Consider the following 16698-nt stretch of genomic DNA (forward strand, 5'->3'; position numbering starts at 1 on the left):
TCGGTTAAAAAGGTTTGGAAAGAACAAACAAGTTTGGTGTGTGAACTATGAAGTGTTAAACATGAGTTTGGAAGTGATGAAAAAATGTTTGAGAAAACAAAGATATTTAGAGGCAAGAATAGACTAGAAAAAAAAAAAACAATTCAAATTGTTCTTTACTCATAAATTCTTTCAAACATTTCTTACAATTCATGACATACTGAGAAGGTGCAAACTTTATTACATTTACTTTTAAAGTAAAAAGTAAATTAGTTTTGACTAATATTACACGGAAGATAGAGAAATTAACCAATAGCAACCTAAATAATATATATAGTCTAGTACCTTATGTCGTTATTTTTTAGTGGACCTAGATAAAAAATTGTTAAGAAATTTTTTTCTCAATTTTTTTTACATTTTTTATCAAAGTATTTGAAATTACTTTTTTAAAATAAAAAAAATTATATGGGAAAAAAAACTTGTTCAAATTATTTTAAAAAATGTTTGGGACTTATATAAAAGGGGTTAGTGGTGCAGTTTTTTAGCCCCCTGATGATGTGGACTGGGGCTCAAATTTATAGACCCAATAAAATTGACAATTTATGCTCTTAAATGGTGCATTGAGTTGGGGTTAAAGGTTGTCATTATTTAGCTTTATTCTAAAGTAGTGTTGATTCTATCAATAGCTCAAAATGGATGTATCTAAATTTGGAACTCTCTCCCAAGAGTGTAGGAAAATCATTTATACTGATCTCACTTTTCACTTTTTCAGTTAAATCATTCTAAAGTAGTGTTGATTCTATCAATAGCTCAAAATGGATGTCTCTAAATTTGGTACTCTCTGATCTGATCTCATATTTTGAACGAGTTATCAGGATATGAACCATATTGTCCCTTGTATATTAAGGATATAGAATGAAACTTTTCATTAAAAAAAACAAGAGTGCTTCTATAATTGATATTCAATTTTTAGTCTTGATAACTACTTAATAAGAACATTGAACATATACTAATTTAAAACTTACAAATTTCTCAAATCTTACCTAATACTAACTTTTCTCGAACAACCTAGGACTACTTTAAAAGAATAATAATACGTATGTATGGACAAATATTCCCATTTTAAGAACTTTGTGGGTGGCAAAGATCGATGTTTCCACAGTCTCAATCATCATAATCATCCATCTGTCCAGCACCAAGATCCTCTCTCATTTTTATACTTGAACCCTGAACTAATCGCACCAATGCCTGAACCACCTCTGATGCAGGTGGCCGAACTTCGGGCTCAGACTAATAGAAAGAAGAAAAAAAAAGCATATCAGTTAGTTAGTACTGGTATATAAGTGTGTTATACTTATAAGATATGGTAATCTTAATCAACAAAATATAATTAATTAATTTAACCTGAACACAAAGGGCGATGATGTCAGCAAATCCGAAGAGTGATTTAGGAGGGTAAAGTCCCCGCAAGGCAGGGTCTACCATTTTTTCCACAGCATTTATGTCATGAAGCTGCGGGGTAGCCCAACGAACGAGACATTGCTCTGCTTTTGGCTTTGAACTGATAGATAGATAGATAGATAGATAGATAGATAGATAGATAGATAAGGAACAAGACTTAATCTCAAACATCAAACATGGAAATGGAATATTATGCATGTATGTATGTACGAATATAGAGAATATATGTATGTATGTATGTAAGCAAAGCACCTTACCTATCTAGAGGCTTTCGACCTGTCAAAAGTTCGAGCATCACTACACCAAAACTGTATACATCGCTCTTCAAGGTATAGGCTGATGGTTTTGTGCATTCTGGTGCATTATATCCTGCCCCGAGATTTTGGCTAGTACGCTGGGTGCATTGGAACAATACAAACCTCTATTACTATTTTCAAAAGTTATTGAAATTCAATACGCATTATATCCAATCCTTATTCTTGGCTAAACTTTTTTCTTTCAATTAAAAAAAAAAATACGCGTGCAGTAAAATTATCTGAATAAAACTGTTCTACGTATTTATCCTTCTCCTTTCTAAGAATGGTAAAAGAACATGTCAGAATTTCATAGTATGGGAGACAAAAACAAGAAAAACCTGGTGAAAGGATGCCAAACCGTAGTCTGAGAGACGGGGACTCAAATCTGTGTCAAGCAAAATATTGGCGGATTTGATATTCTTGTGAACTAAAGGTGGAGAACAAATTTCATGTAGGTACCTGAGTATATAGTTTGGACCATAAAAAAATGTTTTATTAATATTTAAATTCAATAAATGTAAAATAAAGACATACTATGTATAATAATGGAAATGATCAGCCTAACATCACCATATAATATCAAACTCGATTTGGGAAACAATGAGTTATGAAATTCAAAAATCTGTTGAGTGTTTGAATTTGTATAAGCAATTATTTATATTATATTTAACATGTATCAATCGTATGCATATCTATTCAGCAAATTTAAACCTTGATTGGAATAAGAAAAGAGACGTATAGTAAGAAAAGGATATAAAACTGCTTTGAGTGGACAACTGATATGGTGCTCACATTAACAAAAATAGATGCATATTCACATGCAGGAATAGGTTATGCATAATAATGTCATAAAGGTTATATCAAAATCCAAGTACTAGGAGTATATGCAAGATGTAGAAGACTAACTCAACAGCCCGAGCAGTTCCCAATGCAATTCTGACTCTGGTGTTCCAAGTTAGTGGTTTGCTGAAGTCATCCGATAAGTGTAAAAAATCGTGTAGAGAACCATTTCTGAAATAATCATATATTAACATGTGCTCCTGTTCTGAACAATAACCAACAACCTCAGCAATATTTGGATGACGAAGTTTGCAGATACTTGTTACAATCTGAGAGAATTCCTCAGGAGAACCCCCATCTAAAAGTGAAGGGTTGATTTTTTTTACAGCGAATACCTGATTTTAAAAAAAGTATATGGCTTAGGTTTCCTTCAGTCCAGAAGTAATTACTTTTTGTTTTTCTTAATTTACTTGCAGCCAATATTGTTCCAAAGCCAGCTATGCCTGACCCAATACGAGTTAAATTTTAGTTTATATATTTATGGTTGCAAGTCAAACATGAACACAACAGGTGTCGTATCGTATTTGCATTTTTTTTCACTGGAAAGACATACTAGTGAATCTTATGAATGTATCATGCACATAATATACTAATACTAGTTAATCCATGACTAATTTATATAACAGAAAGTACCTTTCCGTCAGCATATTTGGCACGATAAACAGGTCCAATGGATCCTTCACCAAGAAGTCGACCTGAAGCAAAGTTAGCAGTACCAATTTGCAACTCTCCAAATGAAAAGGGAGTACATCGGATTGATGTGCTTCTTCTAGAATTTAGACGCTTTACAAACTCATTGTCATTAAAGGCTTGTACACAATCAGAGACTGATGACCTAACACCAATTGATGGAATTTTTTGTAAAGCCTTTATGTCAATTGAAGTGGAATCCACTGATTTAAATCCTGTCGCCAATACAACATCTGATATCAGTTATATGATAATGTCAAAATAACTTTAAAACCGAAATACAGAGGTAATAGTTTCTTTTTTAAACAAACACCAAAAGCTTTTCAATGATCAAATGTTCCAATGATTTAAGATATGTACATGCTTCTCAATGTTAAACAGGACTTGTACCCCAAGGCGTCATGATGCAAAGTCATGCAGTTCATCTTCAAGGGGCTTGATATTCTCCAAGGTGGAGATTGTTGGATATGGCTCATAGTTTATAGATAAGTGTGCAGGTCGCTTGAGTGGGGGGGCTGGTTGGGCACATTCGTGTCTCTTGGAGTTGCTTAGTGGGTCAGTTAATGCAGCCACTTAGTTGAGTTAATTGTCCCATTAGTTTGCTAGTTAACTATCCGACTAGTAACTTAGTATAATTATTCCACTTAGTTGAGTTAACTATCCCACTAGTCTTCTAGCTAGTTATCTCACTACATGGGGTCCTTTCATTTTATTTCTTCCTAGTTATTGTTCTTTGCAGTCTATGCTATTAAGTTGGGTAAAGAAATTCAACCTAAGGTAAAAAACACAAGATTACTCTCGTTGGTAGTCCTCAGGATGTTCATTTTATACTGGCCTTGTTGCAAAAGGGAAACTGGCGCTAAAGAGCTCATGCTATAGAGGTATCCTAAGAAGGGTTGGATCCATTGTGGATCTAGTGTAGGTATCTTTACCTTACATTTTCGAGATGCTAACCCTACAAACAACTCCAACTCGTGACGTCTATTCACACAGGAAACACTATGGATTGATCCTCTGCAGCAACGAACATTAGACCTGATGGAAAAATTACAAACTCAGATGCAATGCCTCTGCACTGAGCTGCACAGTGCATCTACTACAGACAATCCAAATCTAATAACTACGCTGAGACTCCCCTCTTACACTACAGTTGTATTTTACAATAAAGATCAAGATTTTAAATTGTATTCCACTTCTGCAATGTGGCTGCAACTTCAAATTTTAGAGTCCTGTGGAGGATCATATTCCTTGCTATACATATAGCAAAATTGAACACAACATGGAAAATATGAATCACCCAATAAAACCACCTTTGTATTCTGTGCAGACATAAGTACCTGAATCTTTAGACAACTCCTGCGATGAAAACGTTGTAAAAGATCTGTTCTTGCTAAGTCTCTCTTCATCAATAAAACGTGAAGAAGGTAAAGATGGCCTTTTTTTAGAAAGAGCAACAAAGATTATGATTATGGCCAGGATACCAAAAGTTACACCGGCTATAACCACTCCAGTTACAATAGACTTTCCATCAGTTTTCTCGGAATGCTTGATATGAGGTGTACCGGGAGGAGGAGGTGGTGCTGGCCCAGTTGACCAAGAGTTTCCTCCAGTTCTTTGTAATTAACAATACAATGTTAGCGAAACAACCCAAGAACAACATCCTTAAATGAATAAGTGTAACAAAAAACTTACTTCAAGTTATCTATATCCTTTAACTCCTCAGGAATCCAACCAGTAAATTTGTTGTTCTCAACATTTCTGTTAATAACCATAATAGTAAATTTGTTGTTATCAACATTCCTGTTAAATGAATAATTTTTTTGTTCCCAGGAAGGAATCCTTAATTTTTTTTAACCCCTTGGATAGGCAAATCCAATTCACTATATAGTTTAAGGTTTATCAATCATTCCAGCAATAGATTGCATTGCTAATTCAAATATATGAAGATACTTGAATATTTCATAAAGGAGGGGGTGGGAGAGATGGAAAATCATTTCTAATGTGGGTAAAGATGAGCTTACACATCATCAAGTGGAAGGTTGGCAAGGACATTTATTGAACCAGAGAATTTATTGTTTTGCAGATGTCTGTACAAAGACAAAGAGAAGTTAACAGTGAAGTTGTCAAATAGGGTGTGTGTTCCTTAACAGTGATGGTGATTCATCTCTTACATCTTCTCGAGGCTTGAGAGTGATTCAAGACTCTGAGGCAGGTTTCCTGATAGTGAATTGAATGATACATCCCTATATTGTAATTCAATGATTAACGATCAATAAAAATATAATGTATGAACCTAATAATCATATACTAAGAAACCAAATAAGAAGGGAAAAAGCTTATAGCTGATGTTCCAAAAACATACCTAAATACAAGCGTTTTCTTATTCATATAATATATAAAATAAAAGTATCAGAAGTTATATATATCAAATATAGCATGTATTGCATTAGAGGTATAGAAGTTTCTCTGAAATGGACTATTGCATCAGCACAGCCTGGTGCTATAGAGCTCCCACCATAGCCGGGTTCAAGGATAAATTGAACCCATGGTAGAGATTTTTGTAGACAACCTCACGTTACATTTGCAAGAGGAGAGGGAAAGAAATACACAAGCTTTGTATAACAGTGGATTCAACTCATTCAAGTTAAAATATAATACACACACACACACACAAAAAAAAAAAAAAAACAGAAGTGGTGTTTCTATATAAAACAACAAACCCCAAAATAGAAATGAATCATCTCCCAGTTAAGAAAACAATCAGTTCACTTAATTGATTAGATGCCATATTAAATATAGATGGCTAGAACCAGGTTATTAATAATAGGTTCTCCCTTAACTCGAATCAAATACCAAAATCAACAATACGGGAAGTACAGATCATAACATTAGATCCTTGCGAAAAGTATGGTTACACTTACAATTGTTTGAGTTTAGTGAGGCTCTTAAACATATCTCCCAGCTCGTTATTGAGCTGATTATGTGCAAGATTTCTGCACACATAATAAATTGAGAAAGTAAAAGAAAAAACTATGAAAAAAATAAAATAGAAATGAAGTTTGCTTACAGAGAGTTGAGGTCTTTCATCTGACCAATGGAATAAGGTATACTTCCACTGAATTCATTCTTAGAAAGATCTCTGCATAATCATATAATTAACAGAGTTGTTGGTGACAAAATATATTACGCCAGACTTATTGTTATTATTTGTAAGTAGTAATATATTACTACTTACATGGTACGAGCATTTGGAGGGAGTTGATACGGTATTTGACCGTTGAGGTTGTTGTTGCTCAAATCACTGCACTATGAAAAATGTTGGGTGGGATTGTTAATGAAAAATGAGAAATGAAAAAGAAAGGAGATTTGTATTTGAGTATGTGGGCCTCACAAGTAGGTAACTGATGTTAAGCTTGACAACTGGTAGCCCATTGATCCGGTAAGTCTGGAATCAGATAAATCTCTGTTCAAAATGTAAAAATCTTCATCATCATCATCAATGTTGAATATGAAATAAATAGTGTAACAGTGATGATTACAACATACATACATTTCGGTGACAGATGAGCCAGAACATTTGATTCCTTCCCAGGAGTCACCACAAGGATCACCTCCGCTTGATTTCCAGTCACTGAGTTGGGAAGGAGAATTCAAGCTGGTGTACATCACATTAAGGGCTGCAACTGTTCATCATCATTCATTTTAGAAACATACATACATACATATATTATCATATAATTTGAAGAAGAAGAAGAAGAAGATGAAAAGGATTAAAGAGGGAATGTAGGCAATGATTCACCATCCTGGGAGGAGGTTTTGCATTGAACTGTTGTGGTTGAGACCAAAGCAATAATCCACAACCATTGGAGGTTGTGGTTGTGATGCATCTTCTTCTTCTTCTTCTTTGAGGATGAAATCTATTAAGAAACTGAAAGAGCCCGTTGTATTGATAAAAGAATTGAACAACATTGAAATGAATAGAATGAAAGAAGAGAAAAGAAAAGAAAGAGACAGAGAGAATCCTGGTGTGTTTGGCTAAATTTAGGAGGGAAAAGGGCAGACGACATACAAGTATTATTTGAAGGAATGTAAGCCTTTCACTCTTTTGCGGACCAGCCTGCAACCCGCATATTTACAAACTTTTCTTTTTCTTTCTTTTTTTCTGTGCATGATTAGTTTTGGTTATAGTAGTAGATATAGTAGTAAAGCATTTTTTATTGTTTTTTTTTTTGACGCACTTTTGTCTTAAGTTTTTTAATTTTAATTGTTAATTTTTTTTTGTCGTGTAGTCTAGTTTCACTCTTAAGGTGGATAAATGGAGCATTCGGGGTTCGAACCCAGACCCTACAAATAAAATGTGATATCCCTATTAACTGAGCTAATAGGGATAAAATACAATACATTATAATACTATGTATACATTTTAGTCTTTATGTAGTGTGTAATGTTAAAACCAACAAAGAGGTAAAAACGACAAAAGTTGAAAATCGCATATATAACCAATGAGTATAAAAGTTGAAACTATATTTACATATGGTGTTGATGTCGACTTGTGTCCAAAAAACATTTCTATACAATATATGTACTTAGAAAAAAAATATTATTAAGATATGAGATTAGTTGAAAGAACATATTTGATCGTTTAAACATTTTATCTTTAGGTTAATTTTATTCAAGATATCAAGGTGTACCAAATTATTCACAAGCTTAAATCAAATCAAGGTCGAACTAAAAAAATGTTTGTAGTAAAATTGAGTGTTCTAGTTCGACCAATTCTTTTTTAGCCGAGTTGAGCCAAGAACAAGTTCAACGCAGCTAATTTCGATCTTAATATAATACGTATGGTATACTACTTAGAAAACAATTAAATAATTAAATATTTTTTACCAAAAAAAATATTAAATATTAATTACATACCCGCATATATCTAAATTATAGTATAAAATTTTGATAAGATTGATTCAACACCGAAAATGATTAGCTTCACATTCTATAAAAAGTTGTCAAGTATATAAGTATCTTTACACTTGAAACATGTTTTACTTTATCTGTCAACTTTGTTTTATTGGTTTGATTTTGGATCTCGCTTACTAAATTTTGTGACGATGTATGCCATCACAACTTTAGCACCTAGGCTAGAGTGACCACGAGACAGCAATACTGCACCCCCTAGAAGCAGTAAACTATTTGTTACTAATTTCCTTGATGGCCTTCTTGAGATCGCAGGCATTTGAGATTCTTGAGTAGCTTGATCATGAATCATAGTGGGATGAGCTGGAGATACATCATCGCTCGTACTAGATTCCAAGCAAGCCGGTACCTATACACCGAACTGTTTGTTAGTTCTACGCGAGGTGCCATTAAGCTACATATCTACTGATTCTACTAATTTGAGTGCATATCAGCCACAAATTCTGCTAAGAATGACTGATACACATAAGATGATAAAAATTAAATCCATGGATTGTTCGCAAAAAAACAGGGAAACAAAAAAATCTACTCATTGAAAAATGTCCACATGGTAGGCAATTTATGGCAAGAAAAGTAATTTAATTTATATGAAAGCATACTTGATTATCTTCACTTGAAATGAAAGAGATCCGCATCTCTATCAGAACAAAATACAGGTTAAATGCATGATGTATTGCGTGGAAGTAATTAAAATTTAAAAAGTTGGATTATAGGTAAACAACTTATCCGTATTATAACTAGCCAGCCATCCTTAACATTTACTTTGAGATCTTAAGCTAGCAACACTCCAGTAAATATATAATATACAAGACATCAACATGGGAAATTTGAAAGGTTGAAACCAGAAAACACATTAAATTATGATATGTCAAACTAACTAATAGCACTAACCTTTTGCATTAAATTGACTGAAGTGGTTACTGAACTGGACAGATGGCAGCTTGCGGCAGAGTATCTTCTAAGCGCATTATCCATCTTGCATACATAACTCCATATGCCTTTGGAAAAAGCCAGTTTTGCCATCTCCACATTCAAACCAGCATCTTCCTGATGAAACATAGTGATCTCACAGGCATTTCTACCAGGTACTGTAATTATACAATTTGCCAGTCACAAAACAGTCATTTGAATTTCATAGGTAAAAATCATTAACTCATTGTTGAGAAACAATGGAATATAAATTAAAAGGGAGATAAGATTTTAAACAGCATTGAATTTCAAAAAAATATCACGGAAATGCAACTAAGTTGTAATGGTATATTATTCAATTTAATTTAGTGTGTATTTTATGAAGAAAATGGCACATGGAGGTAAGCCATCTCAACCATTTTTATGAGAATAAAAAAGATACCATTTCTATAGGAAAAATCTGCTGTTAATTTGTTGTATAATAAAAAAAACTTAAATAAGCCAGACAACCAACCTTTTCTTATTCGCCACCCAGATCTGAAAATCTCAACTCGTACATATTTTCTCTGTCGTGGTGCCAAAGGATGTTCACATTCCTAACAAAGTTTGCAATCAAAGATGAAAAGAAAAAATAATCAAACAATCATTGCTTGAAAAAGAGGTATGCGTGAGTGAAATGCAATGGCTAAGAGCTTCTATCCAAATATGTACAGAACGACAAGTCTGAACGGTTTGATGTGCAAATATTTCAATGTCAAGTGTACAAACCCCAAACAAATGAACTTCAACTTAATCAGAATATGGTGATAATATTGATATACTAGTGGATAGTGTTACATGCAAACAACAATGTCTTCAAAATTCTTGTTCATTGACAGGACAAAAAGTAAAGGGGAAGAGAAAAAGGGTGGATATATGTAGCCACAACAAAATCCATACGAGAAAGCAATCACAAATACATGGGGCATAACAATGTGCAGGAACACTAGAAAGTTGTAAAAAGCAATTATTTATATTAATGCAACACATAATTGGATGCATTACCTTCATGTAACAATAAAAAGTTTTATCCCTCCCCTCCCACAACTTCCAAGTTAACACATATTCTCTAGGCTTCAAAAGAGGGAACTTTTTAACTGTTTGGCCAACTTCAGAACCATCAGATTCGTCCACCTGCAGTTGATTGTGCTCCACTACTGTCTTATCCCACTGCTTTCTGTAGTCATTGTCCATGTAGAAGTTTCTTAGCATCTCAGCTGAAATATCATTGAACACAGTTGCGCTTAAATATCTTAGGGGTCCATTCTGCAATACCCAGGGAGAAAAACAACATAAGTTATAGATAATCTTCAAAAAACCATTTGTTTATAAGAGATGCTACACTAAATTAGAAGATTCCAAATTTAAGCTCACATGCTTGAAGGATACCTAAGAATTATATGTGACCACCTAACACTGATAAAATTATAAAGAAAAATACTTGTGTAGGAAAGAGACTATCAACCTCTACGAAGCATGGGCACTTGTCTGTTTTTGGATGTCAAAGATATTTTGTGTGCGGCACTCGTACAACATGTGTCAAATACTCCTCACAAGGTGTCTAATTAAAAAAAAAAAGTTTTTGATCAACTTGGCCATGCAACAAATACAGCTGAGACACCTCTTAGACACATAGCCCCAACTGTAGCTTCACACTTCAAGGACACAATCCTTGCGCAAAACAAAAAAAGTTTTAAAAATATTTTTCAATCAAGTCAAATTTAAAAATATAAACAAATAGTAAAATTAGTTTAACATTTAAAAAATGTTATGAAAAGTCTTTGAGAACATAGGTCATGTAGTTTAAGAGGTGAATGTGAGAAGAGATAGTCTTTGAGAACAAAAATGATATGATATGAGCAACACATTCCAAGTATATCTATGGATGATAAATTACAATGTGATGAGTAGAGCAAGTATAAGCATAAAATGAGTAACCTTGGGGTTGGAGCATTTAGCATTGTAGCATAGATGATTGTTTGTTTTATCTATGACAGACTCCCATTTATGATTCTGATTTAGATTTTCATCCAAAACCTCCATTAAAAACTTCAAATCTGCATCAGTCACAATCTTTGGGGTTCTGCGAGAGTGAAAATAAATTGCAGAAAATTGTCTTGCAGAAAATTGCAAAGATATCTATCCATCCCTTATTGAGTAGCTAGGTGGGTTTGAGGTAAATAAATTGCAAGGCTAGAAAAGCATAATAATAATAATAATAAGTCTAAAAAATCTATTGTAAGCCCTAAAAAGCTCCAATTTGATGAGAAATGAAATTAATATGTGACAGATAGATAACAATAATGAGTGCAAAAGTAAACTAGGTTGAATTGTAAACAGAAGAAAATGAAAATATGAATGAATTAGATAGAGTGTATGTATGTATGTATGTATGTATGTATGTATGTATGTATGAGTGAGTAGAGAGCTTACCTTAGGTTTGAATTGGTAGAATCGGAGAGCAAAGAGGGTGTGGATGAAGAAGATGACGAGGCGAACAATAATTTGTTATTACGCTTCTTCCAAACAAATAATAATAATAAATTAAGAAGAAGAACAAAAGCAACAAGAATTCCCCAAACGCCATGGATGTTCGATAATATCATCATCTTCTTCTTCTTCTTTCTTCTTCTTCCACGCAACAAAGTCTCTCCCTCTCCCTCTCTCTCTCTCTCTCTCTCTCTCTCTCTCTCTCTCGTGTCGTCGTCGATATTTACACACACACACCACATATTCATCTCCTCCTATTCCCTTCTATCTATTTCTAATTTATTATTTTATTATTATTATTATTATTATTATTATTATTATTATTATTGAAAAAAGAGTCGGGATCCGTTGACACCAACTAGTTTGACACCAAATGTTACACCTCTCAATAACGTTTTAACCGATATAAATTTTATAAAATCCACCGTTGGATTGAAAGTTTACATCATATAGATCATTTGTGTAAAATTTCAAATAAATCCAAAATCATTTGATATGTTATTGAGATACATCAAAATTAACGGTTTTTGTATTTTTTTAAATGCCGTTAATCTTTATGTGTCTCAATAGCATATCAAATGATTTTGGATTTGTCTGAAATTTTACACAAATGATCTATATGATGTAAACTTTCAATCCAACGGTGGATTTTATAAAATTTATATCGGTTAAAACGTTATTGAGAGGTGTAACATTTGGTGTCAAACTAGTTGGTGTCAACGGATCCTGACTCTTGAAAAAATCATATGTTGAAGAGATTGTAATTTCAAAATGATACTATAAGTTTTTTTTTCTTTCTAAAAATTGTCTTTTTTGAAGAGAAAATTATCTGGGTAAGAATTTATGGGGTTTGTAGGTTTAAGAAAGCGAGAATAATTCTTTAATGGTGGTGGTATGGTAGAAATGGATTTTTTACGTTTATGAATTTTAAATTTTATCCCTATAATTTGAACAAATTTTGGTTTTCGTGTAGTTTGTCATGTTAACGTTCTTTGGACACACGTGGCAGTGGTCCAATCAGCAATTGTTGGTTATGTCAGCGTTTTTGTGTGACATGACCACGTTAAAGACTAAAATGAAGGTAATTTGAAATTACAGGGTCAAAATAAAAGGATTTTTTCAGCAATTGTTGGTAATGTCAGCGTTTTTGTGTGACATGTCAGCGCTTTTTTTTTTTCCAACCAAATGTTAGTTGGTTCAGTTCGATCCCTCGCAACTGCATTTGGGAGGAGACTGAAACCACTTGATGTCAGAATTCGCCTCGAACTCTGGACTACTAGGGGCCCTTCCTCTAAGAACCAAAGGGTAAAAACAAAACCAAAAAGATTTTTTTTTCAGGAACTGAAATCCAAATTCACTAATATTATAGTGATAAAAAATACATTTTATTAATTTATTTTATTCGTAGTAGTATGTAGAAAGTTATGTAAAATAACTCCAAAACTATTTTACCCAAATGTCAAGGAACGCAACCAATCTTTAGTTGGTTCAGTAGTGATTGACGCTGAATTTAGTAGGGAGGACCACAATTCGATCCCCCACAACTGCGATCGGGAGGGAGCTGAAACCACTTGATGCAGAACTGACCGTCAAACCAGATTCAACTGGTGGTGAAAGCCAAAAAAAAGAATGTCAGGAACGCAAGGGGTTATACCACCAACAATTCAAATAAAAAAATTCAAACTTTTCTTTCTATTATTCATCAGTGATCAATTAAATGAACGAATTACTTGATAATATTACGAATTCAGTGGCGTTTTTGAAGACCAAGGGTTTGTTTGGCAAGCCAAAAAAGATAGCTTTTAGCTTTTGTCTTATGGCTTATAAGCTAAAAGACCTGTTTGGTAACAGTCTTTTCAGAAAAAGCTTTTAGCTTATTTTACTGACTTTTAGCTTCTTTTTCAGAAGCTATTTCAAGTAGCTTCTAGCTTTTCATTTTTTCTTCCTCTTTTACCCTTATTATTTTAACAAAAATCCACATTTACCCTTTATAATTTATTATCATTATAATTTAAAATAAAATAAGTAAATAATGTACATGTTTTAACGTTGCTTCTTTTAAAATCACATGTATATAGTATGTTTTAACGTTGTCTTATTATCTATTTTCAAATATGAAGGCAAGCGTATTATTTTTTTTATCAATTCATAAGTACGTATCTTACTTTAATTTTTTGTTGAAACAACGTACCTTACTATAATTAACCATTATACTATATTGTGAATATATTTTGTTGTTATTTTTTTTTCATAAAGTATATCAACTGAAATAAAAATAATTTTTTTACAAAAAATTCAGCATATAAAAATTAGTTAATAATAATATTTGAAATATATATTTATTGAATTAATAAACTTAAAATATTGTACCAAAAAAATAAAATAAACTTAAAATATTAAATTCTAAGTATCTTAAATAGTATTAATTTGATAAAAAAAAAATTAATGAATTAAAGATGTCCTTTTATGTCATTTTACACTTATTAGTCAGTTGAACCGCTAATTTTATCAAACACTTCAATCAGCTTATCAGCGAAGCTATAAGCTATCAGTCATCAGCTATCAGTCATAAGCTATCAGCTAGCTTACCAGCCATAAGCTATTTTTGCCAAACAGAGGCTAAGTAATTTTTATTTTATTTTTTTTTACGAAAGAAGACCATACAAATGTTCTTCTTCTTCTGGAATATAAAATTGTTCATTTAGAATGAGTAATGCAAATAGAAATTGACGCCTACTAGAATATCAGGAGAGAATTTATGGACATATTCACGTACTTCAAAAAAAAAAAAAAATATTATGGACATATTCACGAACATGTTTTTTAAGTTCGAAGGTAATATTATTGTTGGTTTCATTCTAAGGTTTGTCTACACTCTAAAATGAAAGAGTATTTTAAGTGGTGTGTGATGTACAAGTTATGAACAATAATATTATAACAATATAAATTTATAAATTTTATGGTTGAATTGAAAATTTATATACTTTTCATAAATATTTTTAAAGAAATTGAAAATTTATTGAAACCATAAGTGGAATTGGTGGAATGCCCTTCTTCCGGCTAAGTATACAGAGTTGGGTCTACCGTTCGTTTAACTGTTACCTCTATTCTATTTTAGTGGAGGGAATGCTCTAGCCTATCTGCAAACCTGCATGCACAATCCTGAGTCTCTCAATCTTCCAATCCGATCTCCTTTCTAGATATAGACCTGAGTGACCTTTTTTCCCTCTTATTCAATTAATTACTAGGCTTGGTCACACAATATACATATAGTTACTCAAAATCTTAACTTTCAATTAAATTTGAAGACTACAATTTGGAGTAACTATAAAAAGTTTTTTTTTAGAGTTAAATATGTCTTTAGTCCCTACATTTTGGTGGACTTCTAAAAATAATTCATACATTTTTTGAATTATAATCTTAGTCTCCCAAGTTTTTGCCGTTTACAAATTGGTCCATATTGTGAAATTTTGGTTGACTGGACAGACGAAAAATGCCACATATATACCACACAGACTGATTTAACGCTTACTATATGCATGTCCACGTTATTAAATGAATTTGCGTGACATTTATATGACATTTTATGTTTGTCAAGTAAAAAAAATCACAGTAGGAGTAATGTTGGAAACGACAAAAATGCTAGAGATTAAAAATATAATAAAAAATAGAGACTACTTTTAGAAGTCCACTAAAATATAGGGACTATAAATATATTTAACTTTTTTTTACTAATATAAAGTTACTTTCATAGTCAAATATATCTCTCCTCTTTGATAATATGTATTTAATTAGAGTATTAGACTCATGAAAATAGATTCTTATTTTTAAATTGAATAATTTGGTGTTAATTATCATATGACTGTAATATAAGGTTACTTGGTTGATTAAAACAAGGGTAAATAGTGTCATACCCCCTGCAAAATATTTTTTTGAGATTACCCCCTGCAATGTCAAGATTCCTTGCGTTACCCCCCTGGCTCAACAAGTGGGCATATGACATGGACGAATCTTGACGTGGCATAACACGTGGAAATTAATTATTTTTTTGTTTATTTTTAATTGCCAACTCAGTAATTATTTATTTTTTAATTAAAAAAAAATGAAAAAAACTTTTTTTTTTAAAGAAACTTTTTTTTTAAAAAAAAACTTTTTTTTAAAGAAACTTTTTTTTTTAAAGAAATTTTTTTATTTAAAGAAACTTTTTTTTTTCGTTCCGTTCATATGCAGCGATTGTTCTTCGTTTTCAATTTCAATTTGGGGGTTAGGGCAAAGCGATTGTTCTTGCGTTACTATGTGATTGCAGTTTTTTTTTTTTGTTACTCTATTATTATTATTATTAGGAAAATGCTAAACAGTGCCCCCGGGGCACTGGTTAAGACCCTTATTATTATTATTATTATTAGTTTTTTGGTTACTATTATTATTATTAGTTTTTTTTTCATCTTCGTTTTTTTTTTGTTACTCTATTATTAGTTATTATATATATATAAGAATTTTTATATATATATATAATAACAACTTTTAGTAAAAAAAAAAAAAACTTTCTTTTAAGTAAGTTCATAAAAATATAACAACTTTTAAGTTTTTTTTCATTTTTTTAATTAAAAACCAACATTAATTAATGAGTTGGCAATAAAAAATAAATTAATTTCCATGTGTCATGCCACGTCAAGATTCTTCTATGTCATATGCCCACTTGTTGAGCCAGGGGGTAACGCAAAGAATCTTGACATTGCAGGGGGGTAATCTCAAAAAAATATTTTGCAGGGGGTAACGCAAAACTCGCCTATTTTGCAGGGGGTATAACACTATTTACCCTTAAAACAAAATTATCATATGATTGTAATTTTGATCCTAGTTAATTTTATTCTTGTGTTTAATGCATAGTGATTATATTGTCCATGTGAGCATAACTCAGTTGTCAGGAATATTGCATGTAAAATGTAGGACCGGAGTCGAGTCTTGGTACTCTCACTTTTTTTTTAATCAAACAAACTTATTAACTAGTAAACGTTTAATA

The 16698-nt window shown here is 32.1% G+C and overlaps 2 protein-coding genes across 3 annotated transcripts; both read right to left on the bottom strand.

Annotated features, from left to right (window-relative positions):
• Window positions 1-881: 881 nt before the first annotated feature.
• LOC123921412 (protein STRUBBELIG-RECEPTOR FAMILY 5-like) lies at window positions 882-8126 on the bottom strand. 2 transcript variants are annotated; one of them, XM_045973935.1, is made up of 16 exons: window positions 7066-8126; window positions 6817-6949; window positions 6658-6729; window positions 6502-6567; window positions 6334-6405; window positions 6188-6259; window positions 5438-5509; window positions 5288-5353; window positions 4959-5024; window positions 4604-4878; window positions 3210-3481; window positions 2643-2911; window positions 2075-2195; window positions 1698-1834; window positions 1384-1540; window positions 882-1269 (listed from the first exon to the last, which is right to left on the bottom strand). In XM_045973935.1, the coding sequence occupies exons 1-16, from the start codon at window positions 7151-7153 to the stop codon at window positions 1144-1146; spliced, it is 2064 nt and encodes a 687-aa protein (XP_045829891.1). In that variant the 5' UTR covers window positions 7154-8126; the 3' UTR covers window positions 882-1143. The 2 variants fall into 2 exon arrangements, with proteins under 2 accessions (XP_045829891.1, XP_045829892.1); XM_045973936.1 differs by lacking the exon at window positions 7066-8126 and having other exon boundaries at window positions 888-1269; window positions 6502-6572; window positions 6817-6845.
• A 100-nt stretch (window positions 8127-8226) lies between these two features.
• Window positions 8227-11925, bottom strand: LOC123921413. The gene is made up of 6 exons (XM_045973937.1): window positions 11619-11925; window positions 11124-11268; window positions 10191-10451; window positions 9661-9742; window positions 9129-9325; window positions 8227-8586 (listed from the first exon to the last, which is right to left on the bottom strand). Exons 1-6 carry the CDS (start codon window positions 11921-11923, stop codon window positions 8329-8331), a joined length of 1248 nt encoding a protein of 415 aa, XP_045829893.1. The 5' UTR covers window positions 11924-11925; the 3' UTR covers window positions 8227-8328.
• Window positions 11926-16698: the final 4773 nt, after the last annotated feature.

The sequence above is a fragment of the Trifolium pratense genome, linkage group LG4 (genome assembly GCF_020283565.1).
Source record: "Trifolium pratense cultivar HEN17-A07 linkage group LG4, ARS_RC_1.1, whole genome shotgun sequence".
Lineage (NCBI taxonomy): Eukaryota > Viridiplantae > Streptophyta > Magnoliopsida > Fabales > Fabaceae > Trifolium > Trifolium pratense.